Raw genomic sequence first — 27,918 nt, 5'->3', positions numbered from 1 at the left:
GATCTACTCTTGCCAGATCCAGACACACTGAGCGAGCTCTTCAAAGTTCACTGCTTCAGGAGCACTTATGCTTCCACCGGTCTATGCCAGAAAGTCACAGCACTGGAGAAGCCCTAGCGATGCTTTAAAGTTCTGAATGTTGACATACGTATGCAGATCATGGTAAAAATAGTATTTGTAAAGCTGAACTTTCAAAAAAAAAAAAAACAATGGAAAAGAAAGTGGTAAAAAAGCTAGACAGGTCAGTCTTTATGTTTTGCTTATATATAATCAGTTATAATATAGTTCAGAAGACAAAGATTTAAACTGGAGATAAAACGTTATTATTGCCACATGGTAAAGGCTCATAGCCAAGCAGGAGCTGCCACAACGCATGGCGAATCTGAAGCTCCATTCTATCCACAGCTAGCAAGTTTAGTTGGCAAGTAATGATTGTTTTCTTTTCCTTCAGAGTAACAGCAGCAGTTCTCATAACCAAAGTGACCAAGTTGGGTAGGCCTTTTATTAAACACTCGCAGAACAAAGTACACAGGAGATAAGGAACAGAAAGTTCTTGATTTTTACTCCAGCACTTTAACAAGTGCAAATAAAGTGGTAAGGAATTTCTCTCAAGTGTAACTAACCACTGCGCTGTGTACAAATGACATTAGTGTGGTGCTTAAGTGAATCACATCTCCACAGCATTCATTAACTTTGAATACACATATAAGTATGGGCTTCTCACTTCGCCTCAACCAGCCTTTTAAGTTTGGGAAAAAAGATCTACATACCTTTTGTTGAATCCCATCTTAATGATTTCTAAAGTGAAAGTCTTGCATCTGAAGAAAGCAAAAGGCGAGCAACCTTTCTGTAGAGTGGTTAACCTGCTCTTAAGGCTAAGGGACACTTGTCCCAGAAACTCTTATTGAGCAGGGAATCCATCAGGGAAGAACTGAGAACTTGTGAGCAAGTAGGTCAAAATGGACATTTAGGTTTGCTATGTCCTTCATCAGGAAGCCAAGTAAACTTTAATCCTCTGGATTTATTCAAGTCATCTTTGGTGATGTTATTTCTGTACCTTTTCCTCATATCCTGGAATTATTGGCCCTGGAGTTATTTCCACATTGACTGATTTTTAAAACGTTTAAAGTGACATGTACATCATTGTGTTTCCCTAAACTTCCCAAGCATTTATATACGAGGTCTTCATTAATCCATATCTGCACCAAATGTTCCCTAGCATCAGGGTGCCATTGATGTTCTCAAGCTTTTATAGTACCTATTTCACTTCTACTGTGAGACAAAAATAGTTTAACTGGTCCTATGTAATCACGACAAGAGATTAATTAAAATGCCAAGATAGGAAACAATTTATTATAGAGAGAAGAAAAATTTCTCATCCAAAATATAGAAATCTGTACAACTTTGCCACAATCAATATACATGAACTGTACAAATTTACACCAGTTCATAATTTACCAAATAAAAGATGACTAACAAAGTTCACAAAATAGATGGTGGTTTGTGGAAAAGACTTTTACCCAATTAAGAACAAGGAAATTACAAACCAGACCTCCACTTTCTAAAAATAAGAAGTTTACTCAGTCTTAGAAAACTACAAGCTAGCAAATGTACAGATAGCTGGCTGGTGCTAACACCACAGTTCAGACAGTGTCTTTATATGGTCTTTTTAAAGCCTGTTGCCATGGCAGGTTCTGATCACTTGCTACTTTTGAGGCCAATGTAAAAGATCTGACCATTTCCCCAGGTCATACTTACTAGTTTATCTTATGTACATTTATACATATTTGTAAGTGCTAGGTAAAAGTCGGAAAAATAAAATTTCCAGTACTATGGTGTTCATAACAATAAGTCTTGTTACTGAGCTGCCAAAAATGCTAACAATTAATAAATGTAATAGTGCAAATTTACTCTGCAAGACCTACTGCAGAGAATCACTTTATAAATACAGATTGGGGTTGAAAATTGGTGTAGAAATTAAGTAAGATGTCTTGGAGAAACTGAGCCTTCCTAGATCTTCTTCACTCCCTAGCAAGTTGCAATCGTTTTGACTCACAGGCTATTAAATCACTGAAAGGTACTGTCCAAACTATGGCACTGTCACTTTAAAGTATACCACTCTAACGTGTGCCAGATCTTCACAGCTGTGACATGGTTTAAATTCCATAATCCATCCCCAGAGGTGCCCACCCAAAGTAAAAACCAAATTTATCCATCCATTTTTAAGGTGATCCATCCACAGACTATATCTTAACCTGATACAGTCATCATATTGTAGCTTTTGGAAGGGCTAGTTCTGCCCAAGAGAAGTTCCTCCTTACAGCTTATTCTGCTGTCTACCATTTGCATGTTGGTGTTATTTTGGCTACCTCCTGCTGGTGCAGCTTCATACAGCACACAGATTGAGCCATCCTCTCCAATACGATAGGACACTTCATACGGGTCAACCCATAGAGTGAGTTCGCTTGGAAGAAGCTGGAACAGTTCCTGACTGCTCAATCCAATCCGCTGTGCTGCCTGTCCAATGAGAGGATCCATTTTATGGTTGATCCGGATACATCGGTAACCTGATCCCTTGCATGGCTTTTCTGGGAACCAGTGGTGTTTATAATGTTCTATAAAATAAAAAAAAAAGATTATCCTCCTTAATTCTGTATTCAAAAAGATTTAACAGTGATCATTGTTCTCTTGCAAATTTCACACCTCAAGATGTTGAAAAGCTTATTATTTTAGCATCAAGTGCCCTGAAAAATCATTACAGCCTTTATTTTTGCTGATAATTTACATAAGTGCAGCGGCCCTTGGGAAGTACTCATGTATAAAGTTACTGTTTTGTGCTACCGTATACAATGTCTGCCATCTGAAAGGAGTGAAATGCAACTTCCTGGCATTCATAGAAACAAATATAAAAATACAGAAGTGATTACATACACAGCAGAAAAACTCAAGGGCTTCAAAATTCCATGAACCGAGAAGGAAAAAAGCTCCTTCCCAGCATCCTCTTGAGATCACACCCATTGCTTGATTCCTCACATTCTAAGAACACCCAAAAATAACTAGGGAAGGCGCTGGGCAGCATTTACCGACTGACTCAAGCTGTATTTCACCACTGCGCTTCCCAGCCTGTTTTCCAGGGCGAGATACCAATGACTTCACTTACCTTAGGAGTTTTTATCCCACCCAAAACCCTACCGGTCTGAGGCTACTTGTGGCCACCACCAAAGCACACAGGGTGGGACATGGGCTCGGGATTACAAAACCCATGGGGTAGCGAAGAAACCCCTCGGTATTTTGACCCTAACCGGGGCTGCCGGCCGGCTATGAGACGTTTCCAGAAGAAAGGGGAAGAGACACACATCGTCTACCGCTGAATTTTACCGGACAAAAAAGAAAAAAAAGCAACTTCGGAGCGTTTTTCCTTCTGGAAACCGGGCCCTTGGAGCGGAGCCCAAGTCCGGGCTGCTCCAAAAGCTTTTGTCTGCGGAGCCGAGGGTGGGAGGGGGGGAGCTGCCTGCGCGAAACCCGAGCCCCTTTTGTTTACAGCCCGCTCCTGCCGCCCCCACCCGCCGGGACCGGCTCCGCACGGGCGGGGGGGGTCCCCGCAAAGGGCGACCCGCGGCCGCGCAGCCCCGCTCGCCACCCCGCACCGGCTACAGCCCCTCGGAGGGGTTGCTCTCCGCCTCACCCCTCCCCCCCCCCCGCCTCCGGCGCTGCCGCCGTCGGGCGGCCCTGCCGGGCCCGGGCAGGCGGCCCCCACGGCGGCGGCGGGGTCAGCGCAGCTCCGCGCCCGGAGCTGGGGGTCGGGGGGAGAGCGGCTCCCGCCGCGCCCGCGCCGCCCTCACCTGCCAGCAGCTCCTGCAGGCTCTGGCTGAAGGTCTGCAGCTGCCGCTCGTTCATCAGCCCCTTGGTCCGAAGGAACTTGGAGATGAAGCCCACGGCCGCGGCGATCTCGCGTATCATGCTGGCCCGGGTGTACAGGGCGGGATGCATGGAGGCGGCGGCGGGCGGCAGCCAGCTCTCCGGGGCGGCCGGCGCTGGAGCGGGATGGGACGGGGCGGCGGGGCTGAACGGAGCGGAGACGGGACGGGGCGGCTCTAACTGGGAGAGGAGCGGGCGGCGGAGCCCAGCTCACATCCCGGGGGCGGCAGCCTCCGCCTCCTCTTCCTGCGGCAGGGTGGGGGCGGCGGCAGCAGCGGCGGCCGCGGCAGCGCACCCCGCATCTCCTGCTGCGAGGGGCGAAGGGAGCTGCTTGCCGGACGCTGCCTCTTATAGCCGCCGGGGGAGGAAGTGGCGTCAGGGCGCCGGGGGGGGGGGGGAGGGCGCGCCGCCGCCAATCGAGCGATCGCACCATTGTGACGGGAGTAGCGGGGGTGGGGCCGGCGCGCGGCGGGGGGTGGTGGTGGTTGAGTGGGTGACGTAATCGACTGTAAACAAATAGAGCCGGGGCGCGCGGAGGCGCGCGGAGTTCGGTGCAAGGGGCTGGCGGGCTGCGCGCGCGGAGGGGAGCGGGAGCGCGAGCGCGCCCGTGTCCGTGTGGCGCGTCCCCGCGCAGGTCCCGCCTGGAGGGGGAGCGGGCGCTCGCCTTCCGCGCAGCGGCGTGGGCTGCGGGGGGGGTGCGGAGGCCCGGCTGCCCGCGCGGAGTGCGGAACCGGGGGAGGCCGCCGGCGGCGCGCTGCGGTCGGGGAGCGGAGCGGAGCAGAGCGGCGGCCGTGCGCTGTATCTGGGGAGAGTAGGGCCACGTCAGCGCGGGGGCGGAGGAAGGGGGGCCGCCCGCCCGGGCCGGGAGGAGGAAGAGGAGGAGGAGGAAGCGAGATGGCGCTGACGGCCGGAGTTCTCTCCCTGTTGTTTCGTTGCGCCGTGCCCCGCGTGGGCTCGGCCCCCGGCGTGTCTGTGCGCGGGGGCCCGCTGGAACGCGTCTGTCCAGGTGGCGCCAGCCGCCGCAGGGGTGCTCGGGGAGCAGCGTTTGTTTATGCCCGTAGCCGCCGGAGGTGACGTGGCTTTCCCCCTCCTGCCTTCTGTGGGAGCCCCGCTGGGCCCACCCCTGTGGCCAGCGCTCCGCGGGTCCCCAGCGTGGCTTTGTCCTCACGTTTGTGTCCCTTGGCCCGAAGGCCACGTTCACAGCGGGGTCTCCACGCAGGGTCCTCCCGTGGGTGCAAGCCAAGGGAAGGGCTTGCTGGTCGGCAGGGGAGGTGTCTTCTCGCAGGCCACTGGCCAAACCTCAGCCCTCGTTCGTAGTATCATGGAATGGGTTGCGTTGGAAAGATCATCATGTTCCAACCCCCCTGCCATGGGCAGGGATACCTCCCACTAGGCCAGGCTGCTCAAAGCCCCATCCAGCCTGGCCTTGACCGCTTCCAGGGGTGGGGCATCCACAACTTCTCTGGGAACCCTGTTGCAGTGCCTTATAACACCTCAGAAATACCCTTCTTGGACCTCCGTACACCTCATGCACACTACTCAATGGCACGATCTTTCTTTGGACTGTGCAATTACCCCAGGGCAAAAACCCTGGGTGGACAGGAGGACTGATGGCCAAGGAGAGGGTAAAGCCACAAGCCTCTCAATGTCTCTGTCTCCCTTTCTGCAAAACCAAAGGGGAGATGAAAGAAGCAGCGAAGTCCTTTTTTTTCTTCTTTTTTCCCCTTTTTTTTGTTAGAAACATAGTGTGTAGCTTCTGTGATAGAAAACTCATTCTTCCCCTAGGGTATATGCCCTGCCCCTATGCAAAGCTGCAAAGGAAATGCAGCCTGATATTTACATGTACACTTCTTCCAGTCAAAGATCAGAAATCAGGCCATTAAAGGCACAATAAGACCGCACAATTAAATCCTAAGATTTCTTTTTCAGTAAAAATAATTCAGTGGTGAAATCTATAAAAATACACGTGTGAAATAATTTGAATAAAAGATGAAAGTACACCATTTTTGCTTGTCTGATGTTAGAGTTGCACCTGAATAGTGCTTTTGGTCTTTGCTCTCAGGATCTTTTCTATCTTAGACTCTCAGCCTCAAGGGACTCTGACTCTATACGCAAGGGAGATCTGCAAAACACCTTCAAAAGATAATCCTGAGAGCTTAAACTCACAGCTTCACTGCACACTAAAAATGTTGGTGGTGGTTTTAGAGCACAGTCTCATCTATTTTCCCCCCACTAACCTCTGACTTTTCCATTAGTGATCATGAGCTGTCCCTCTGTCCTGTCAGAAGGGAGGAGCTGCCAACCTGGCCCCTCCTCTCGCTGCTCCATAGGTGCCCGCCATCCTTTCTTCTCAGTGCTTCCACAGCCTACGTGAGGTGTATCCAGAGCTGCCATTTCTGCTCTGTTCATAGGTTGGAATTTGCTCTTCTCTTTCAAACCTCAAAGCAGCAGATGCTTCTGTCACCCCTTCACGACAAGGTCCATCATCCTACTGGAGAATGTCACTTGTGCAAAATCAACATTATTCTCAGAGCATCGCAATTACACCAAAATAACTACTGTAAATACTTCAACAAAAAAGAGTATAATGTTTACCACCTTTGCTTGGGCCTGAGCTTTATCTGGGCCAGTTTCTCATCTCTCCTACTTTGTTCCAGCCAGAATCAAATGCTCGGCAGGAGTTATAGGAACTCCCCAGTAGATAAGTGGTCTTATGTAGTAGCACCCCAAAGTGTGAAGTTTAAAAAGGCTCTCCTGAGCTTGCTACAACAACTGTTGTGGACAGCAAGGTGATTCAGGTTTGAATCACCCCCCCTTGAATTGTACTTTTAAGAACATAATGTGCCAGCATGCACTTCCTGAAGATTTTTATTTTTTATTTTATTTAAAGCTTGCTAGACCATCAAGGGGTTTCCCTCAAATCTCCTGCAGAGTCAATAAATTCAGAGAGCTTTAGCAGTCAAGAAGTTTTGATAGTCCCTATTGCTTCCAAACAGTTACAGCACATATAAAGAGGGTCTTGTTTATGGGCAAGGTAAATGTCTGCGCATAAAGATTCAGTCTACTAGTGACGAATGAACTGCCTTGGTGTTCTTACTGTGCAGCCAGCAAGCAGTTCATGGGTAACTTCGAGGCTCAGCAAGATGCCTGCCAGCAAGACTTCATCCCTACCTGTGGGAAGGGACAACGTAACAGGAGCTGCTAATGCAGAGAACCGTCTTGTTTTCTCAGTCTAGGCAACTCCGCCTCCAGCCCAGTGCTATGGTGGGATAGTAAAGGAGCTGGGGCCACTTTCTGCTTGTGAAATGCTCCCGCAGATCCTCATCTTTAAAGTATGCAGGCTCTTAGCAGTGATGAAGACTTTGGCATACAGCTCACGGGATCAAAGTCAACTTTGCTCGATAGGACTTCAGTGAAGAACATCAGAGAAATTGGCCATACGTCAGCCTGTTGCTGGTTTGTGCCGTAGCTTCCTGCCAGTATGCCAGCGTGTTTCACTGATCCACTGTTTTGCTCTGAACTTCTTTGGCACCTGTACATTTTGGGATGTATGAAGTTGTTCTTACTGTCTCTGGCCAGGTCCCAGCTGTCTTCTCCTGCCTCTGCAGCTCCAGACACAGAGGAGGCAGTTTGCCTGGTCAAGAGTGCGAGATACTCACCGATACCTTAATGGCAGGGTGCTGAAGAAGATAAATGTAAACATTTAACAACTGCCTTATTCATCCCATCTGATACTTAAAATGAAGCAGAGGCCCTAGGGAGAGAAAATAAAGAAAAAGAGTATGTGATCATGTAATTAAAGACTGGATCATAATGAATGTGCACAGAAGAGTTGAATTAAGGTTGTACTGGCAACCCGGCTTCTGATATTTCCTAACTTTTAAGCAATACAATGCAACCTTTACAACATTTCTTTCATGTTGTTTTGGCAGGAACTGTTTCTCGCCGTTGGTTTGGAGAGAGCCTAGCACTTTGTGAGTTCTGTCATAATGGAAATAAGTAATAGAAATACAACAACTTTTATCTGTGCCACACACACACATACACACCCTGCGACTATTGCAACATGCTCTTTTTCCCAGCTTTTTCTGAAGGAAGCTGCCGAGTGTTCTTTATGGTAAGTGGGAAGATTCAAGAGTTCAAAGGAGAAGAATTAGAATTATGTGATTTTTTAAAAATTGGTTCTGGTCTTAGAGTCTGAATTAGTATACATTTGTTTATGAAAATAAATATACTACATGTACAGCATGGATTTTTTTTTTCCTGTTTGGGAAATTATTCCTGACAGAATAAGCAAATGCAAGAAAGTGTGAAAGTGTTATAGGCTTTTTGTGCGGTATCTTGTTAAAGCCTTTCAGTGTAAAAAGGTGTTAGGTCTGTTCTCTTCCTATTTCACTGTCAGTTCTAGCTATGGTTTTGCACGGCTTGGCATTGACCTAATAAAGAAGTAACAGTTGAGAAATAATTGGTATTTGTTCCAAAAAAGCTGTATATGTGCCTTAGATGGACATAAGCTTTCACTTACCTGTTGGCTGAAGAGTACTGTTTGCAATGCATAAAATAAAACAATAATCCATTCTATGTATAGAGTTTATTTTTACTGTAGGTTGATGTTATTAAAATGCCACATTGTTTTTATCATTTAGCAATCATTTGAAAGCGTATAGCAAGGCAAGGAGTTGCTTCTTTTCTTTATTTTTTGTTTCTGCAGAGGAAAGCTTACCATGGGATGCATGTATTAATGTTTTAGCCGCTTTAGTCTTTGCTCTGAATATGTAGTCACAGCTGTAGCGACATTAAGTTGCTATTCCAGGAGGCAGATCTAACCCAGAGAGTTGGTAGCCGGCCCTGCGTGTCCACGCTGCTCCCCACATTGACCCCATGGCCTGGTGATGGGTTCCCACCTTCTTCTGTAAAGTTTTCAAAGAGGCACCCCTCAAACTATGGCGGCGATACTGGTGTCCTTCTCAGAAAGACTTTGGCTGCACAACTTGCGTTAAGATGGAGAGAGAAGCGTTTCGCCCCCCTGGCTGCAGGGTGGGTGAGTGCCCTTCAGTGCCTGTCAAAGCCTATCTTGGGCCTCCGTGGTTTTTTTTCCCTGAAGCCTTGAGAACACGCTGTCATTCATGTTGTGCCGCCACAAGACATGTTTGGACTCGAGCTGGGGCTCAGACCTGGGCTCAGACATGTCTGAGGGATCCAGCCCACCGGTAAAGCGTCACCCTGCAGTGAGGCGGGGGTGAGGGCTCTGCAGCCTTTCTCTCAACCCAGCATTACGACATGGAAAGTAACCGCAGTGTTGTAGCAACGAGTGTTTTGTCCTGAAAAAGCGTGGGGGTGAAAACGTCAGTGGCACATTCTTCCAAAATGGAGAAGTCTTACTTTTGAAAGCATAAGACAGACTGGTATGAGTCACAGAAAGGGCAAAAGTCTGGTTTGTGACCACATTGGGAACCCCCCCCCCCCCCCTTCAACATGCTCATGCATGCACACACACATGCGTACGCACACACACACAAACTCTGCATTTGGGGACTGGCCTGTCAGGCAATGAATTCCTCAAACCACTTCTCACAGATGTAGAGTCCCGTTTAAGCAAGTGTGACAAGTCCCGTAAGCCAGAGCCCCATGCTGCAGACCAGTGACAGTCGAACAAGCATCTCTGCCGCTGCAGGAAGCTTGAGAGGGGATGGAAAGACTCGGAGGGGCAAGGGGAAGCTGTCAGCGTTGGTGATAACTACGGCACGGTCTGCAAAAGGAGTTTCAGGAAAACCAGCTCATGACATCCTAAAACGACAACCTCTGCTGCCCTTATTCCATACAGAAAAAGGCTTGCTCTGTGGGAGATAAGTTGGATTTCAAGGGACCGCTCACAGAGAAGAGATTCCTTGTGGCATGAGCCTCAGGTGGCAGAAACAAGAATCTGGCCAGGACAGTTTCAACAGAAGGCTTTTCCTATGCTATTGCTTTGATTTCAGCAAACAACATGTGACAGCATGCACACGTAGCAGATAAAAAGTGAATTCAGAAAATAGCATTCTGGTTTTGTTGTAAAGATGAATTTTTTTTTTTTCAAGTGGGATAGTAGCAGGTGTGCAACCATAGTTTGGATCCAGCAACAAGAAAAATTTAAGAAGACAATAGAAGCAGATTATTTGCAAGCTTGTCAATAGAGACCTGCTCACAACACAGCATTATACATAACCATTATTACACATCCATTTTTTCATTTGTATGCAGTTATGAATAAAACAGGAGAGAGTAATATAGATGAGATAAACAATCAGACATTGCAATCCTACATGGGAAAGTTATTAAAAATAATATTAAAGGGAAAGGAGCTTTTAAGTGAAAAGAATGATTTAACCATTTGTTGTCATGCTCTGCAATCAAATGATGTCATCTCAAATTCCAAATTTTTCTCGCTCCTGTAGTTTTTCGTAGTCCAGCTGGGATGGGAGGGATGATAAAGTGGTTTATAGTTCTCTGGTTCCCAGAGTTTTGCTTTTTTTTCTGGCCTGCAGTAAAGCTTTAGGAAGCCCTGAAATCATTTCAGAACTCCCCTCTCCATAGTGGCTGTGTACAGGCTCTTGCACTGACTGGTGACTGCCAGAACAGCCTGTGTCGGTCAGCACGGGGCTGTTGGTTCCCCCGCGGTCAGGCAGAGGGAAAACCTAGAGAGGTAACCTGCTGGAAGAAGAATATTCCGACACCCACTTAGGCATTTCAGGGATCCTACATGTTGCTGGAGCAGCTTAAAGAAGCAGGGAGAGGCCTAACATGTAGTCCCATGTTTAGTCCCACATTAAGTGGTGTTCTTGAAGGGCTGATTTCTAGGTTTGAAGGCAATGGTTCATAGAATCATAGAATGGTTTGGGTTGGAAGGGACCTTAAAGATCATCTAGTTCCAACCCCCCTGCCATGGGCAGGGACACCTCCCACTAGACCAGGCTGCTCAAAGTGCCATCCAGCCTGGCCTTGCTGGTTCCCAAACCAATGGTTCCCAAAGCAGGGTCATCACCCTCAGCAATGACAGGTAGTGTCTTCAGCTCAACCAAGAGTTGGTTTCTCCTGGTGTTTATCCTAGTAGTTAAGGAGGCATGAAATCAGCAGCAGGGAAAAGATTACAGCTAGAACAAGCTTATCAACTACTGTGTTAAGGACAGCAAGAATAATTATGGATTATAATGTGGCCACCTGCATAATATTTGTCCACAGAATAGGCATCTAAACATCCAATCCATCTACACATATGTGAGTACATTCTTTTACAAAGATATTTCCAGAGTAGAGCTGCATGCAGTGGAGAGTCCACCAGCCTAACTCTGCTAGCCAAAACCCAGGAATTTTAACGATACTTTTATAACAGTATTTCCTGTCTGCTGGAATGAAAACTGTGACCGTCTGCAGATTTTAGGTGCAAATTTCATTAAAATAATTAAAGATTTTAAGAAACCAATATGATGGTCCCGCAAGTATTCATTTTTCCTGAGTATTTGCACCTTAGGTACTTTGATTTATGATGTAGTTAAAAAAATCTAGACAGATTTTTTAAAAAACCTTTAAAATATCTGATATAACCCCCTTTCATTTACTTTCCAGTTATGTCATAAAAAATTTCTTAAGAAGCTTTATTTAGGTTTGTGATTTGGAAACTAGATAGACTTTGAAATGGATGGCTCCTTTCGACCAGTTATTAAGGACCAGTTACAAACCTTCAGCAAATCTGCCTGTCTCAATAATACCTCAAAGTAGCAGAACATGGAGACATTGTAATGTCTCCATGACACCAGAGATTTCAGGCTAGGCCTCCACAGACTGCAAGGGAAATTGCCCACTATTCACTTATTAAGACCGAAGAAACAGTAAAACAGTGACTTCAGTATGTAGATAGATATACACACCTGCCTCACAAACTCATAACATCCCTCTGCCAAGGCCAGACATTATTTTTTTTGTCTGTAAATCAGGTCCTCCTGCACGTGTTTCATTCAATTCAGGGTCTGGCTTTGGGGAACAAATGATTTCGGATTAGCTGCTTTTTTTATTCTTTCATTGTGGTCTGTCATATCTAAATCCTGCATATCAATGCAGTGAATACACTGCTGTAAAAACAGGCACTTATCATTTTTTTCCCATTTTTCCTAGCCAACACTTACCACAACTTATTCTCGCTCCCATTGTCATTTGTAGTCATGGCACTGCTTCTGTTACAGCTTTTTCTCCTCCTTGCAGTGGTATTAACTCAGGCATTTTAATCAGTCTCAGACAGAAATTTAGCCTGTGAATTCTCAGGACAAAATTAATATAATTAGTTCTGTAGGACAGATTTGGCAGGCTGAGGGTACATCACATTGAGAGTCTGTAGATCACCTTCCTTTGAGTACTGATAGATTTTCTGGATATAATCAGGCGGAAAAAAAATTTAAAAGTCACAGATACACAGTTCTTATTGGTTGTGTAGCTGTATATATATTTCTCTTCAACTACATTTATGTGGGAACACTACAGGCTTGCTTGTGTGAAAATGTAGTCATTCATCCCTCTAACAGGATTGCATTGCATTTTGCATGCCTAAAATTAATCTGTTTGGCCGGTCCCCATGCAACTCGAACTCTTTCCCCAGAAGCAATGAACAAACCTGAACACTCCATAACTTACTTTCCTAAATTCACTCATGTGAGTAATCTCCCTGGCTTTGATGAGATTATCTATATAGTTGCAAATGAACAGGGTCATGTTTTTAGGGCACATAACCGAAGACTTTGCATCTCAGAGCTCCCACCACATGCTATTTCTCCTTTCTGAGAGATGTGCCATAAACTGAGGAACCTGCTTTGTCCTATATTGCCTATAAATTGCCAATTCCTACCAAAAAAAAAAAAAAGGAAAAAAAGTTCCTGTTTTTTAATAGTACTGTTTTTACAGAACACAAGAGCTATCTGACTGTTAATAGAAGTATCTTATATGAACATGCTTGATAACACTGGAAAAGGGGGGAGAGGTGCTTAAATAGAAGCAGAGGTAGTATTCTACTTTTATCTCACCAAAAAAGAATTATTTTTTTTCCTCCATTGTTTTTAAAGAACATCAGAAAAGACTAACTAAAACAGAAACAAAAATCTTGACAGCAGAAACATGCACCTCTATAAAATTAGGCCATTAGTTCTGATTTAGATTAACCAGATGTCTCAAACAGGCCTGCAATGATAAACAAGAAAAGCACAGCTTTTTAATTTAAAAAAAAAAAAGAGATGCGTAGCATTTATGAATCTAAAAAAGCACAGCCTTGTGATCTAAGTCTTTTTGTCTTCTGCCTCCAACACCACCTTCAAACAGTGACCATTTTCCCCCCTCGTGTTTGTCTCTGATGCATTTCCAGAGACAGAGGAACAAAAAGCTGCTTGATACCCCTGTTACAATAGAAAGGAGATGTGCCTGGCTGTGTGGGAGGAGCCGCTCGATTCTTCCATGTAGCGCTGGGTACACATGCTTCGAGCAGCATTAAGTGTTCCTGGGAGCACGGAACAGAGTGTTCCAGCAGGATCTAACATACAGGCAAAGATAGAAAGCCATTTTCTTCACAGCAATGCAATGCATTAATACAAGATCCCAAGCTTGCAGAGGATGAACCTACTGTTTCAGAACTTTTTCTTTCCTTTTCTTTTTTGCATCTTAATTCACTTTTAAATTATTTAAGAAGGCTCTGATTTTTTTCAAACATGATTTTTTTTTTAAAATTCACTGCTTCATGAAAGTCTGCTTCTAAAGAATTACATAAGAGATATAGCAGTCGCATAAAGCATCCCTTAAAGATCTGCATAAAATGTCTTTGCAGCAACATTTTCTTCACCTTGGGTTTTTGTGCCCCACAACTCAACTAGCAGTCAGTGGAGAGGGGGCAAATGGAAATTCGTATGAGATAACAGGGGAGAAGGGAGAGCTAAAGCCATGTACATCTACACAATGGAACGAGAACATGGTGCTGTGCTCCGCCATAAGCAGGTGGAGCCCCGCCAGCTGTCTTAGCCCTATTCTGGTGCAACGTCATTGCAGCCGGCTCAGGCCCCAAAACTGCGCTACTTCATACCAAGAAACCAACATGTGCAAGGCCAAGGCGGGGAATGTCTGCAGCGCATTCCTTTCCTCCGCGTAGACATGCCTTCATTGTTTCCACTCAGTTTTGTTACCCTGGAGCTGTAGGCTATTTCCTGCAGAGTCATCTCCTCCCACCAGCTCAGAGCTTCAGTCTCATCTACCAGGCAGCATGGTTTCAGTAGGGCCATGCCAGAGTTGGTGCTGGCAGCACCCAAACATTTCTGTTTCACATTGAAAGAAAAAGCAAAACTAAGAACAACAAAAATAGCCAATTTTTTCCTCCCCAAGGATATTCCAAATCTGTTCACAGCTACATCCAAGTTTGGGTGCATACCCCCTGGATTTTCTATATTGATATCATAGTATAAAAAAATTACTAGGGATGTCCAGGAGTGATCATAAGAGTTTCTTCAGTTCCTACAGAGGAAATGATCTGGATGTCTGTTATGCAATTTCGTACTTAGTATCAGAGGCAAAATCACTCATTTATATAAAGATGGCGTAGTAATAGCTGATATTTCCTGAAGGCTGGTCATCTTTTTCTTTCTTAAAGTAGTGGAATCTACAGTGAGAAATAGTGATTGAAACCAGGATTTTTCTTGTACATGTTTTAAGTTGCTAGATTACTGCAGTGATTTCAACACAAAACAGAGAGTCTCGGAATGATGAACCAAATCTTTCTTTTCTGCTTTGTTGATTTAACCTCAACATTTTAGCTAATGGCCAAAAGTATAACAAGGATGAACTTCAGTTGCTCGAGATTTGAAGAGGAAGAGTAGTTACAACCCTCAGACTAACACAACAGTGATGAGAGCTCAGTACCTCAAAGAGCTTTGATGATGTGAAGAATCCCGCTTTCTTGGGGTGCAAATGGAAATTTCGCCTTTTGCCACTTCACAGTGCGTTTGATAACCGTGGATCTCATTTCATTTTTAATCTAATCGTCTCAAATCACTTTGACCCTGCATTTGTAAATGCCAGAAACTTACCGTACCTTCCCCACTCCAGCTATAAGGTAGTTACATTGACCACAGGAGTGCTTATGTCCTCAGTGCAGTTTTTAGAACAAAGGCAATAGCAGTTTTACTATTACTGATAAAGGTAAACACCCTCCTCTGTGAAGACAGAGACATAAATAATACCTGGAGTAAATGAAGGTATGGATGGTCACATAAAAATGCAGTAGTGTTGCTCATTAACTACAAACATTGGAGACTAACCAGATGTTTAATGGAGGGTAGAGGAGAATTTTACATGTACTCATTTCTGAAGCAAATGAAACAAAGGCAGGGGAATATTTTTGTTTTATAACTGCTGTGAGTCGTCTCCAAGTATTTTTACAGTTATCATTGCTAACTTCTTCATTGATTTTATATCAATTGCACAAACTCCTTGGAAAGAAGGTGACCAGCCTGTTTATCCATACCTTCCTGTTCTGGAAGCATAAGGTCAACACATTATTATGCACTAATGTCAGCTCTTTGCTGGTACGTACACTTCCCAAAATCAACAGGCTTTCTTCTGATGTCAGAAGAGTTTTTCTGTGGACTTCTGTAGAAAGAGGGTAAGACTTTACAACATTTTTCACTGTGCTGAATGATTTAGAAACCTTTTATTTAAAATTTACCAAGCCAATTTTGTTTTCCTTCACCTGGCTTTTGACCTATTGCCTGACATTCATGCTTGCTGCCTTTCTCAGTTTTAACTGACTGTCCTGGTTTCAGCCGGGATAGAGTTAATTTTCTTCCCAGTAACTGCTGTGTTTTGGAATTAGTGTGAGAATAATGCTGAGAACACATATTGTTTTAGTTGTTGCTAAGTAGAATCGTAGAAGAGAATCATAGAATCATCCAGGTTAGTAGGAATCTTTGAGATCATTGAGTCCAACTATCAACCTAACACTGATAAAACCACCGCTAAGCCATGTCCCTAAACACCACGTCTACCCATCTTTTAAATACCTCCAGGGATGGCTTAATATAATGCTTATATTAATGACTTTTTCAGGTTCCCATAGAAGCTGAGAGGGAACATAGATGGGACAAACTGGCCAAAGGAATATTCCATACCATAGGCATCATGCCCAGTATATAAATGGGGGTTGGCTGGGAGGCAGGAATCTGCGATCGCTGCTCAGGACGGGCTGGACAATCGATCATCAGGTGCTGGGCAATTGTATTGCGTCACAATTTTGTATATTCTTTTACCATTATTATTATTATTATTATTATTATTATTATTATTATTATTTTCTCTTCCATTACCGTTCTATTAAACGGTCTTTGTCTCAACCCACGAGATTTTTTTCCCTCCTTTTTCTCCCTCTTCTCCCTATCCTACTTGAGGGAGTGGAGGCAGTGAGTGAACAGCTGTGTGGTCCTAGTTGCTGGCTGAGGTTAAATCATGACACTGACAAGGCATTAAAATATCGGGAAATAAATTAGTTCTTTCTTGCCAATAGCAGAGTATGAGATCGGGTGTTGTGGAGAGGCAAAGTCCAGAGGATGCTTGTTAGGAACAGTATCTTCTCTGTAGCTTAGAGCATGTAGCTCTAAGAAGTCCTAGGACTGGAGAACTTTGGTTACCTCATGCACGCGACAATTGAGTTTAAAAGCTGCCAAAATTATTGAAATTCTGAAGGGTCACTTCAAAGGGAGTTAGGCATATACATTACTGTAAGAGCAGTTATTTTTATTTCTAGGGTGGTTGAAAGAACTGTTTCTCCCTTGCAGATCAGGCAACACAAACAACAACGGATGTCATCCTTTTCCTAAATTGAATTATTTGAATCCCTCTACCAATACAAAAAGACCTAACCCCCCTTTTTTTTTTTAACTTGATGACAGAATAAAGTTTTGAATGACATATTTTGTTATAAAAAACAAGAAATGTTAGACTTTAAAAAACAGTAGATTACCACACGGATTACAGCACTGATAAAACGCAGTTTGATGGACACTTTCCTCCATAAGTCATTTGTGATTTAGATGCAAAGAGAAAATTAAATTCTAAAGAAGTTTGAAGATGTTTTCAGTTAACAGACTTTAAAGTTTTACTATTAAATTGGAGCCATTGTATTGACACAAATAAAGCCCTACTCCATAAGAGAAATAAATCCATTTCTACTTTCAGTTTCATATGCACAGGTCATACTTTGAAGAGAATCAAGGATGTCCCCTGAAAAAAACCTAAAATGTAAACACTCTTCAACTTGCCAGGACAGGAAGCAAAGACAATGTATAACTGGAAGTAGTGCAGCATTTCAAATGTATTTAGGTATATCATTTGTACATCACAGAGCTCATAGAAAATGGGTAATTGTTTTTACCTCCGCTTAGGAAAGCCTTTTATGAGAAGAGGAGAGGGGAGGGAGGAGAGGTCAGCACTTTCTTCCTCTCAAATCTGTGCAGATTCTCCCATACCCCTGGCTCTAACTGGCTCCCCCCAGAGATGAGGGGACATTGGGCTAATGACCAGTTCCCCCCATCTCTCTGCCTCTGGGGTAGCTGCAGTGGGCTTGGATAACAAAGGCTGCATCCACAGGCATGCACAGAAGGAACAGGCAGGACAGGAGAGTCTTTTTGTTCCTGTATGATTCCCATTTAACCCCCGATTAACACCCCTTTAGCCTGTTACGTGTTTCCTCACCCTGAATTATAGCACATGGCCCTGTCCTCGAGGCCACAAAGTCGCCGTGCCCGTGTGGCCCAAGAGAAGCAAATTTACAGAGTGAAACTTTTGGTGTTGAAAACCGCAATAGACATCTTCTAGGGGTCTACTTCAGACCACTCACCTCCAGTCTGGTCCCATGGGCTGTATGTGCATTAGTGGATGGAGCACATTAGTTGTGTGGTCCTTCACGAGGACGGTGTACATCAGGCTGTTTATGTGTTGTGAGCCTGTTGCTGCAGTGGTAGGAGTGGGCTCCAAGTGTGGGGCCCACCATGGAGAGCCCCAGGACTGACGGGACAGATGGACATCAGTCATCTCAGAATATTTTCGCTGCCTGCTTGTGACAGTTACACCAGGCAGAGCGCTGGTGCGATGGAGGGTCTGGGCTCTTAGCAGCAGTCAGGTCCACCTTGCAGCTGATAATGTGACTGTCTAAATATATCAGTGATTAGGGCCACCCTGCATAGATTAAAGTCACAGCTCTGTATCTCCCATCTGAGGCACAACAGTTGGCCTGATGACAGCACAAACATGAACTCTGTGACCTGTTTTTCCAAACTGTTTTTTAGAGCATGCTTTAAATATTCTGGGTCACTGACTGTAATAGCGTATCGCAACAAATGCAATCCCTTCTCCAAGGACAGCTTCCTTAAACTCCAAAAATTGCACTAGGGTGGAGCAGGCTACATGATTAGGAGGTCATCTCTTTAATGTTTCAGATGCCTCTAAATGTGCCACCTTGTATTTAAAAAAGCAAAAGCTCAAATTCAAGCATTTCATTTTATTGCCACTACAGCAATAATACATAAGATACCCTGTTTTGTTATAATGCCAGCTCTTCTTGTAAAGGGACCTCTGTTATCTGCCTTAGACATTTCAGGGGAAAGAAACTGATCCTGTGATCCTTAACAAGCTGTTCTAATTGCTTGTCTACCCAGAGCTGAATTTAAGGCATTGCTGCCTCAACAAACAGGAGTCCCTTTGCTCTCCCTCAGAAATCCCCAATATAATTATAGAAGATTCAATTTTTCCTGTATTTTTCCCTAGGCAATGACCTGCTTTGCTTGTATGGCAAAATCAACCCTGATTTTATCATCCAGAGGATAACAAAGTTGCCTTATCTTTTTCAAATAAATGCAACTGGGGATTGCAAAAAGGAAAAAAAAAAAGACCTTATTCCTTTAATTGTTCACCATTTTAGCATGAAGAAGTTACACACAGGGGAGCCTTGAAACTTCTTTCATGTTCATACCCTTTAATTCAATTAAGGCCCTAAGCTAAAGCAAAGAGCTAGCAAGAGTCAGATACTATTGCTACTGATAATGTAACTGCCAAAAAAATTAATGGCATATAAACAATTCAAGTAGCTGTTTTGTTATGAGTTTCTCCTTCTGAAGCTGGTTAGTTTGCCTAGTAGATAACAAAATTATGGATGAATTTCTGACTCACTTTCTTCAGTCTTTGATTTAAAATAGGCCACTCGATTTAGACACTCGAGGTGCAAAGAAGTATTTATATTTTCTAAATGGCCTTCTGTGATCTGAAGAGATCAATGGCATACATTTTACTTGCATTGCCTGCATTTGGAGCCTAGGGGGAAAACAAAAGCACAAATAATAGATTGATTTAGATAGAATTTGAGATTATAGTCTAAAGATTTCAGACACGTTTTAAGGATGTGTGAGAGGTCACGTAAAGACCCAACCATATGTGGGGGTTTTGTATGGTAAAGGTATTGGCTGCCAAATGTGTGACTTTAAAGAAAATTGAATTTACACTTAAAATCGTTAATGTAGTCAAAGGGAAGGATAGCAGCCTGATCCTGAGCCCTAAAGAGCTAATAACAAAAAATGGGCAATAGGAAAGCAGAAAATATTTTACTGAATTAAAAAATAAATGTTCAGTCATGATGAATACGTCTATACTGACACATTTTCATGCAGTACCAACTAAAGAACTCAGAAATACATATTCTGATGCAGAAAAGAAAAAAAAAAGAAAATACACAAAATGAAACAAAGCTCAGAAAAACATCTAAAAAATCCTATCCCCTGAAACCTATGAAAATACCTAAATCTGCTGAAAATACACGAAGAAGTGGATTTCATGATCAAGCGAAGGTACTGAAATAATTGACAGTGTATATTTGAAGAGCTGCATTTTTCTCAGCCGTATTGGTTAATTAAATAATGACAAAAAAAGAGAAGCATGGACAATGTTAGGTGTACACATTTGGGATGACTGGATTTTAAAAGGCATCTAATTCTCACCTCCTAACAGGAGAGGTGAGGTAGCAGCTGCCGCTCAAGTACGTACATACAGATCCTCTCACAGAACAGGGATTTTAAAAAGAGATAGGTTTATCTTCTCTCACATGCAGCTCTCAAGCACTGCATTGGCTCAGAAAGTTCACAGTGGGGAGCTCTGAATGGACTTGAAGGCAATGAGACGTTGGCAAGCTGCTTTGCTTGTCATCTTCTCCCAGAAACTCTTGAGTCACAGAGTATCTCAAAATAAGGGTGAGGTGGGAGGGAGGAACCTCCTCCCGATGTAATACATGCAAATGCCCAACATCCAGTTTTGGTATGTTCTTCCTAGGAAACCCGTGTGGGTCCTATGGCTTATATGAGTTTCTCCCGCAGGAGCGTTGTATGAGAAATAATTCACCTCTAGTGAAAAAGCTGGCTCTTGGACTTCATCGCTCCTCCTTAGGATGTCCACGCTGCCTGACCTCATTAATCTTGTTTTTCATGGTCACTGTACTGTGCAGTTATTCCATTAACATATTGTAGTGCTGCCCGAGGCTGCTTTAATGTATGCTCTATTCTATTTTTGCCTAATTTATTTAGGCATTTGTAGTGCATTGACCACTGTAGGGTCTCTCTTTCTATGGGCAAATGAGGAGAGCATATGGCATGGAACTGTGAGCTATTGACTGTGCTCCTGGGAAGCCCTGTAAAAGGGCACGGATACTTTGGCACAGCAGTTCTACGCACCAGCTCAATTTAAAAAAAAATAATCAAAAATTGCAACAATTTTCTACACAGGGAGCACTTTATGTACATTTATGCCTATACATACTGTGCACTGAAGGAGGGGAAGGGAGAAAGTGCCTACAGCCTGTAATAGGTGTTTAAATCCGCTGACAAATTTGGGATCCAGCTCAAAAAGTCGATGTTGCAGAGCTCAGAAGCAAACCATGGTATATGGCAATGCAGCGAGCAACACGCAGTTCACTCACGGTACATTCTATTTTCTGTCATTTTTAGAGGGAACAATAAAACTGGCCAGATTCAGCAAACAAAGTAAAAAACTGTGACAAGGCGTTAATAGAACTAGGGCTGCTTTCCATGAGATCATCTCTTCTGCATTTTACGTACATACATGCATACATGCATACATTTCCTTGCTTGAAATAAAGGTCATAATTCTTTTACCCTTTATGCTTACTAAATGTATACATGGCCTCTTTCTTTAGGAACACGTAAAAGCACAAGACGCCAACTGGCAGAACCTAAAAAGCATGTGAATGCTTTTTTTTAATTACACTTAGGTTTAATATATGTTGGTGCAAGTTGTGAATCAAATATAAATTGTTTTGTTTTGCAAGAATACATAAGCATCATCTACTATTGAAAAACATTTTTTGTATTGAATTGCTTCACATCCAATCCTTATTAGCATCTTAGTTTTATTATTAGCTGTATTTAGTTGAACAAAAGTGGAGAGAGAGCCTGATACGTTAATGTGTCATTCTTTTATCATCAGTGTTTAATTCGTATCCCGTGTTTAATGGATAGTCATCAGATTACCTGTAGTAATTTCTGAGTTGTTTTCCCTATGTTAAGAAAAATATTATAGATTTTTTAATGACATTATTCAGAAATGGATGGTGACTTTGGGTGGCCCATTTGAGACCCTTTATCTTTAACAGATGTACCCATGGTTACTGTGAATACAGTTCACACACTAAAGAACTAGCAGGATAGTAACAACGAGAAAGAGAAACTAATTCACTCCAAATCTAGCAACATTAAAGATCAGGCAGCCTGCCTTTTGTTTAAGCATTAAAACATCCACTCGTCTCCAAAGTAAAGCTGGGGCAGCACCGCTCGAAATAATGAAAAGCCAGCCTGAGCTTGAACTAAGTAGCCGTCACCTCTCTGTCGCTGTTATTACAGGAGCAGCTGCTGTAGATACAGAGCAGACATGCTTGTAGACGAGGGAGCAGTTGTCAGCTCACAGCCCTGCCTGGACCATTTGTCCCTCAATAACGCCAAGGAACAAGGCAATTGGGAGAACACAGCTGAGTGCTGCTAGCAGAGTAAGGCTATCCTAAAAGGCTCAAAAGCTTCTTCAAATTGTTTTATGGCAACAAAGTAGCCTTTGAAATCATTTGAATTACAAACAGAGAAAGTTTATTGTTAAACCAGTTATTGTTTCTGAGCCACAGGGGGCATCTGAACAGGGAGGGAAGAGCTGGAGCCGGATGGAGGAGGGAGTTTCGTACCATCGTGTTGCCTGCGTGGCATCTCAGGCAGCACAAAGAGCAGATATTTGCTGGGGGAAGGAGAGCCCTGACCTGTTCAGGACCTATTTAGTTACCAGCACTGATCATCCCGGTCCTGGGCGTAGGTAGGCCGCAAGGGGAAGGGGACACAACGGAAATACGAGTGGAAGGAAGTGGAAGTATTTTCCTTCCAGTCCAGATCCATTTTCATCTACAGTATCACACATAACTTTATCTTCCCATGTGATTCTGACTTAGGTTCTAGGTGGAGCTTCTGGAGGTGAGGAAATACTGAGAAAGTGCTGAAAGTCAGAAAGTGGTGTTTACACCTTGTATGTCCTGGGGGAACTGAGTTCATCTTCTCATAGCTGTAAAACCTGGGAGAAGAGTCCACAAGTGGATAGATATGTGCACACCGGAGTGTTCTGTGTCCCCTACACCATAGGGTCATATGGCAATAATTTTGCTGGAGAACTGATCCTTCCTACTGATTCAGATAAAGAGGGAAACCATCCTCTTGGGGAGAAGTCCCAGATTCCAGAAATAATGCAAAACCTAAGCTCTTGCCATTATACTGTATAGAGAAAAGAAGTTTAAAAATTGCTGTACATCACTGACCAGATCTCCAGAGCAAATCAGCCAGTCCATCGCCCTATCTGCAGTTCCAGCCTGAGACAGACTGGGTCATAAAAGAACCCAAATAAAGCTACTTGTCCCACTGATAGGCACGTATCAGCCTTAAGTCCCCGACTTTAAACTTTAGTGTGTTCTTGAAATGTATTTACTCAGAAACTGATGTCCATAAGCGTCATGAGCACCAGCTGATCCAAGCAAAAAAACCTGCTATTCCCAAGTCTTAATAACTAACTGCCTTACGCCTCTGCTGAGGGGACGCCCCAGGGATACACCGTGAATAAAATTACATCTTATTTCAGTAAGACTCCTGCCTCCGAACAGCTGAAAGCACATTATCAGGGCAACAAATGACAGCTTCAGCTCCAGATAGAAGGTATTCTATAAAGAAACCATCTCTGTGATGAAACACAGGAAAACCTGTATAACTGCATACGTTGCACAAAGTAAATTAACAATTTATAACTCATTCACATAATGCAGTTGCTCACAGTAGGGAGCAGACAATACCATATTCACTGAAGCTTTAGGAAGACGCTATTTTCACTCTTCTTACAAAAAAACAGTTGCTATCAGAGGCCTAAAGGAAATTGTAGGTGTTAGCTAGGCTAACCGTCGTGGATTTGGCTGCCGGTTTTGTATCCTATTGAGATTGTGCATGCTTGCATGCACATCTAAATGTCAGACTCCTTACACGCATTGCAACTCAACTGGGTCGCATTAACGAGATCTTCAGAAGTGTGTCTTCAGGTGTTCTCCCAGCCAAACCAGCTTTAATCAAAGTCTTTCCTCAGCCTCATACTCAGTAACAAAAATACACCTGTACTTTCCTCTCAGCGTTGTCAGAGCTCTGACTTGATGGTCTGAAATAAAATGCGTACGCACACGTTCTCATGCAAAACAATACCGGCTCTTACTTCATGAATGTCAGAATGTTTGTCTTTGGAAATTTGTTTGAGTTGCTTGTTTCCTGTCTGGGCTTTGTGGAGGTGTCTCACCGTGCGACTTGGGGTGACTGAGTGATACCGCATGCAACAAATACATGCCCAAATCACCGAAATATTTGCAAACATCAGCATGCCTACGCCCAGAATATAAGAACTTAGAACAAGTTCTCTCTCTATTTACATGGACTTTTTTTTTTCCTTCTCTTTCACCTGAACTTAAGTGGTACCGAAGTAAAAGAGCTGCTTGCACTGTAGAACTTAATGTAGAAACAAAGAATTAGTTCCATGACATGTTATTATTTTGCAGGGTATTTAAGTTACTGAATGATTATACAGGAATTTAGACATTCGTACAGTATTTGCCAAAATGAATTTCGTATTCCTTTCTCTCTCTTACATTCAGTACACAAAGAAAAGAATTTCTGACCTATATAAATGGCATACAAAAATACTCTCCCCCCGCCTTTTCCAAAGTTTAATCCAACAATCAAAAATGACAACAGCATAGATAAGCACAAATGTCCGCCAGCTGCACCACTAGCACAGACATGTTTCATGAAGGAAGTGGTAACAGCTCGCACTTTTTTACAGAGAGAAGGCTGATGGAGTCATGTTTGCTTTCCAGTATATATGTTCTTAAAAAAATTTGTATTGCTCATTTAAAAACAAAAAGCAAAACAAAACAAAACAAAACAACTGCTACTAACACGAAAACAAGCTTCAAGTGACCCTTCGATTTTCTAGATCATGGGTTTTTATCTTGAAACAACATATGCACGCGCGCACACATGTGCTGTCATACACAGGGGTAAATTTTCTAAATACTATCAGATTTTCCTAGTGCTCAAGTGCTCTTGTTACAAAACGTGTTCTCTAAGGCAGAGTTAATATTTTGAATCAAATGTAGTGATTTTTCTCAAACTAGACTGAAACTTCCCCCTCTGAGCCCAAGCACAGGGAAAAGCGTGGAAAGTGAAAAAATAAGGACTGCTCTTTGGGGAGGGGGTGGCTGGCTTCCAAGGGCACAAAGAAAGTACATGTCAGAGCAGCTGCAAATGCTTGAACTGGGATTCAAGCACACAACCGCAGCCCTCATGGTGATTAAGGAATAAGTTAACTCTCTGTAGAGAGATCTATTATTTATAACGTGCAGTGCTCAGCACTGTACAACCGAGGAGGGAAGCACCAACTCGGCTCCTTTTCTCCAGTCTTTAAACTTATCAGCAGCTCTCGGATGGTTCCCAGCACACACTGCACTTAAAGCTCAGACACCTGGTTATACCAGCTTTCTTAATCATGCATTTTAAATGTGTTCCTCCTCTGATTTTGTACTTTCAAACCAGTTCAGCTATCACCTGATTGCAGTTTACACACAACCTTAATCAACATATTACAGCTTGGGAACTGCTGTGCCATGTCATTCCATTAAAAGGAAACAAGCTGTTCCTGTGATGCATCCGATTGCCTGTTCACAAGATAAAGTTAAACCCTTAAAAAAGAAAAAGAAAGAAAAAAAGAAAACAAGTATTAAACGCTTTTTGAACCATGCAGCCATATGAGGTTAAGCCATTCCCACCCCCTGCATAATGCCGCTCACATTATGCCTCTGGAAACCCGTCCAGGTGTGCTTCCCACTGCCTGGAATCACGGGGTTGGTGGAGACAGGATCTTGAAACCGCTGACATTGGCTTTCAATACACTCCTTATTTCCAAGTAAATATTCTGCAAGCGTGTGATTTTTTGGCACTACCTTAACTATTGTGGCATTGCCCCGAAGGACAGACTAACCCAGTTTGAAATAAGTGTATTTAATAGTGCAGAGCTCTATAGCCTGTCTAGTAGGACTTTAACCATGGCTTTGTAAATGATTTCAAAACCAAGTTACAAACCAGAGTGAATTTTTTGGGTGACTATTTTTTTTAATAATAATTTGAAGGTTGTGTTGCAGGTTTTATTTCTGCAAAGTGTACAGGTTTGCCTACCTAACTGCAAGCATATTTGTGAAGGCACAAAATGTAATTTTTGCTTTTGAATCAGAACGTAAGTTACTGTTTTAAGAAAGATTTTTATATTGAGCTTACTCAAAATACATGCAGCCAAAACGAAGACAGACCGACCGACTGACCCTCTCTCCCTCCTACCCACGCACAGAAACCCATACACTATGGCCAGAGGTAGTAAATGCTGTTTCAGGGGGAGTTCATTTCAACTTCTTTAGTTTATGTCCAGCACGTTTGTTATGTTTTATGTCAATGGCCATGCAGTACTGGACAGGAGATTCAAATGTTTAATGGCAAATACTTGGTTGTGTTGTCAGTAAAGTACTTGGTTGTTAATGTACTAATAATGAAACATGCTTTAAGTACATCCATTACCCTGTCAGTGTTTTAACACAGTAAGAAAAACATTATCTTCAGGAAGAATATAGCCCTGAAATTATTCAACATGGGTAAAAATTACCCAAATAGAGTTGTAAGACTGTTCAAAGGGTTTCATAACGAAAACAAAACTATGCCCAGTTTGGAATTTCTTCCATGACCAACATTCAGACTGGGCATGCTGTAAGGTTCATATGCTTCTTTCAGAAATTCCACACTGGATTTTAGCTATGCTTCTTGTGAGCTGTTTCATAACGAAATGATGGGAAAACTGTGGCTCTACTGTCTAAGACAAATATAGTGATTTTGAAAAATGATGAGACCAAGACTCCAAAAACTGACCCAGGGTCAGCCTCCAAGTGCAGAATACTAAGACCCAGCATACTGCTTCTTGCTGGACCCAGATTTTCCTTCCTTCCTGTTTGTGGTAAAGGACAGATAGCAAGTGATTTTGGCAGCTAAGTTAGAGCCATTAAATATTGTATTTGTCACAGTAAGCTTTCTTCCAACCATTTTGTTCTGGTGGTAATGTTGCTGCAATTCCCGCATTAATCCTGCATTTTTGTTTCACATCTGGTGAGGGGATGATGAGGTAACCCTGAATAACATGCAAATACGAGCTCGTATTTGGACACCACTGTCTTCTTTTGTCCATCGATATTCTTTAAAATGGAAAAGGATTTTTCTTTGTTAGCACGTTAATCTACAAAAACGCAAGAATGGAACAATATTGCTATTATTTGGATTACATAAAGAGTTCAGAAAAATGCGTGAAGTTGTCCTGTTGTCTTGTGTATGCAAGATACAAACTAAATTTTGTTCTTAATTGACTGGCGTTCTATGTCTTCTTTGAAGGGGACTTCTAAGGACTATTAGAAAACTACTCAAAGCCACTTAAAATTGCAGAATGGTCTAGGCTAGTAAGTCAAGGAAACATACAGTTTTTCTCCTTGCAGACTCAACTTTGATGTAACTATGTTGGCCTAAGTATGGCCTTGACAATTTAAAGTGTTTCTCCCCCTAAGTGAGCCCTTGCCTCCGTCTACAAAAACAACCAAGTGGCAATTGCGCTATCAGAGCTCTGGTGTTTGAGAGACTCTCAAATACTTGTTGATGGTTATGGAGACAATAAATAAGATGAGAATTTGTTTTCCCAGTATATTAAGGGAAAACCAGTCCTCAGGAGACAGGCGTCTAGACCAGGGAAACAGCATTAGGGAACCTACCATCTGACCAAGCAGATAGCATAGGCATAGCCCCACTCCGGTCAGTCAGACAAAGCTCCACAAAATCCTAATTTTGGCCCATCAGCAAGATATTGTTTATGTCAGGAGACAGACAGCAGAAAGGTGGTACACAGATGGAAAGTGGGTCAATCAAAGGTGAAGAGGCACACGAGGAAGTGTTTAGCTGCTGTTGCTTCTTGAAGATGAGATTACCTAAAGTCTTGCATTTTCAGTTGTTTATAGATGCATCTTACTATTTGGTTCAAATATTTACTAGACCCCATCAAATAATCAAGCAAGGGAGATTTATTATTGTTGTTTCCAAAGCTGATTACAGAGGACAGATATTGCTTGTTAATCTTTTCCCATTCCTTGATTATACATTTAGAATATATGCTCCTGCATCTCTTTCCAGAGCACAGATGCTAAAACCACAGGACATCATTTTAATCCTCAGGTACTGTCACAGCTATGGATCCAACTGGTTTTATCCCAGGTAAAGTGCAGCCAACTGCAATATGCCTACTTGCAAAACC

General features: G+C 43.0%; 1 protein-coding gene across 1 annotated transcript; it reads right to left on the bottom strand.

Annotated features, from left to right (window-relative positions):
• Positions 1-1,325: 1,325 nt before the first annotated feature.
• On the bottom strand, positions 1,326-4,253 carry BTG1 (BTG anti-proliferation factor 1). Its single transcript, XM_054211233.1, has 2 exons — positions 3,843-4,253; positions 1,326-2,615 (listed from the first exon to the last, which is right to left on the bottom strand). The coding sequence occupies exons 1-2, from the start codon at positions 3,988-3,990 to the stop codon at positions 2,251-2,253; spliced, it is 513 nt and encodes a 170-aa protein (XP_054067208.1). The 5' UTR covers positions 3,991-4,253; the 3' UTR covers positions 1,326-2,250.
• Positions 4,254-27,918: the final 23,665 nt, after the last annotated feature.

Source organism: Rissa tridactyla, chromosome 1 (assembly GCF_028500815.1).
Source record: "Rissa tridactyla isolate bRisTri1 chromosome 1, bRisTri1.patW.cur.20221130, whole genome shotgun sequence".
Taxonomy (NCBI): domain Eukaryota; kingdom Metazoa; phylum Chordata; class Aves; order Charadriiformes; family Laridae; genus Rissa; species Rissa tridactyla.
Note: the sequence above shows the minus strand (reverse complement) of the source record. Positions and strands in the feature narration are given on the sequence as shown.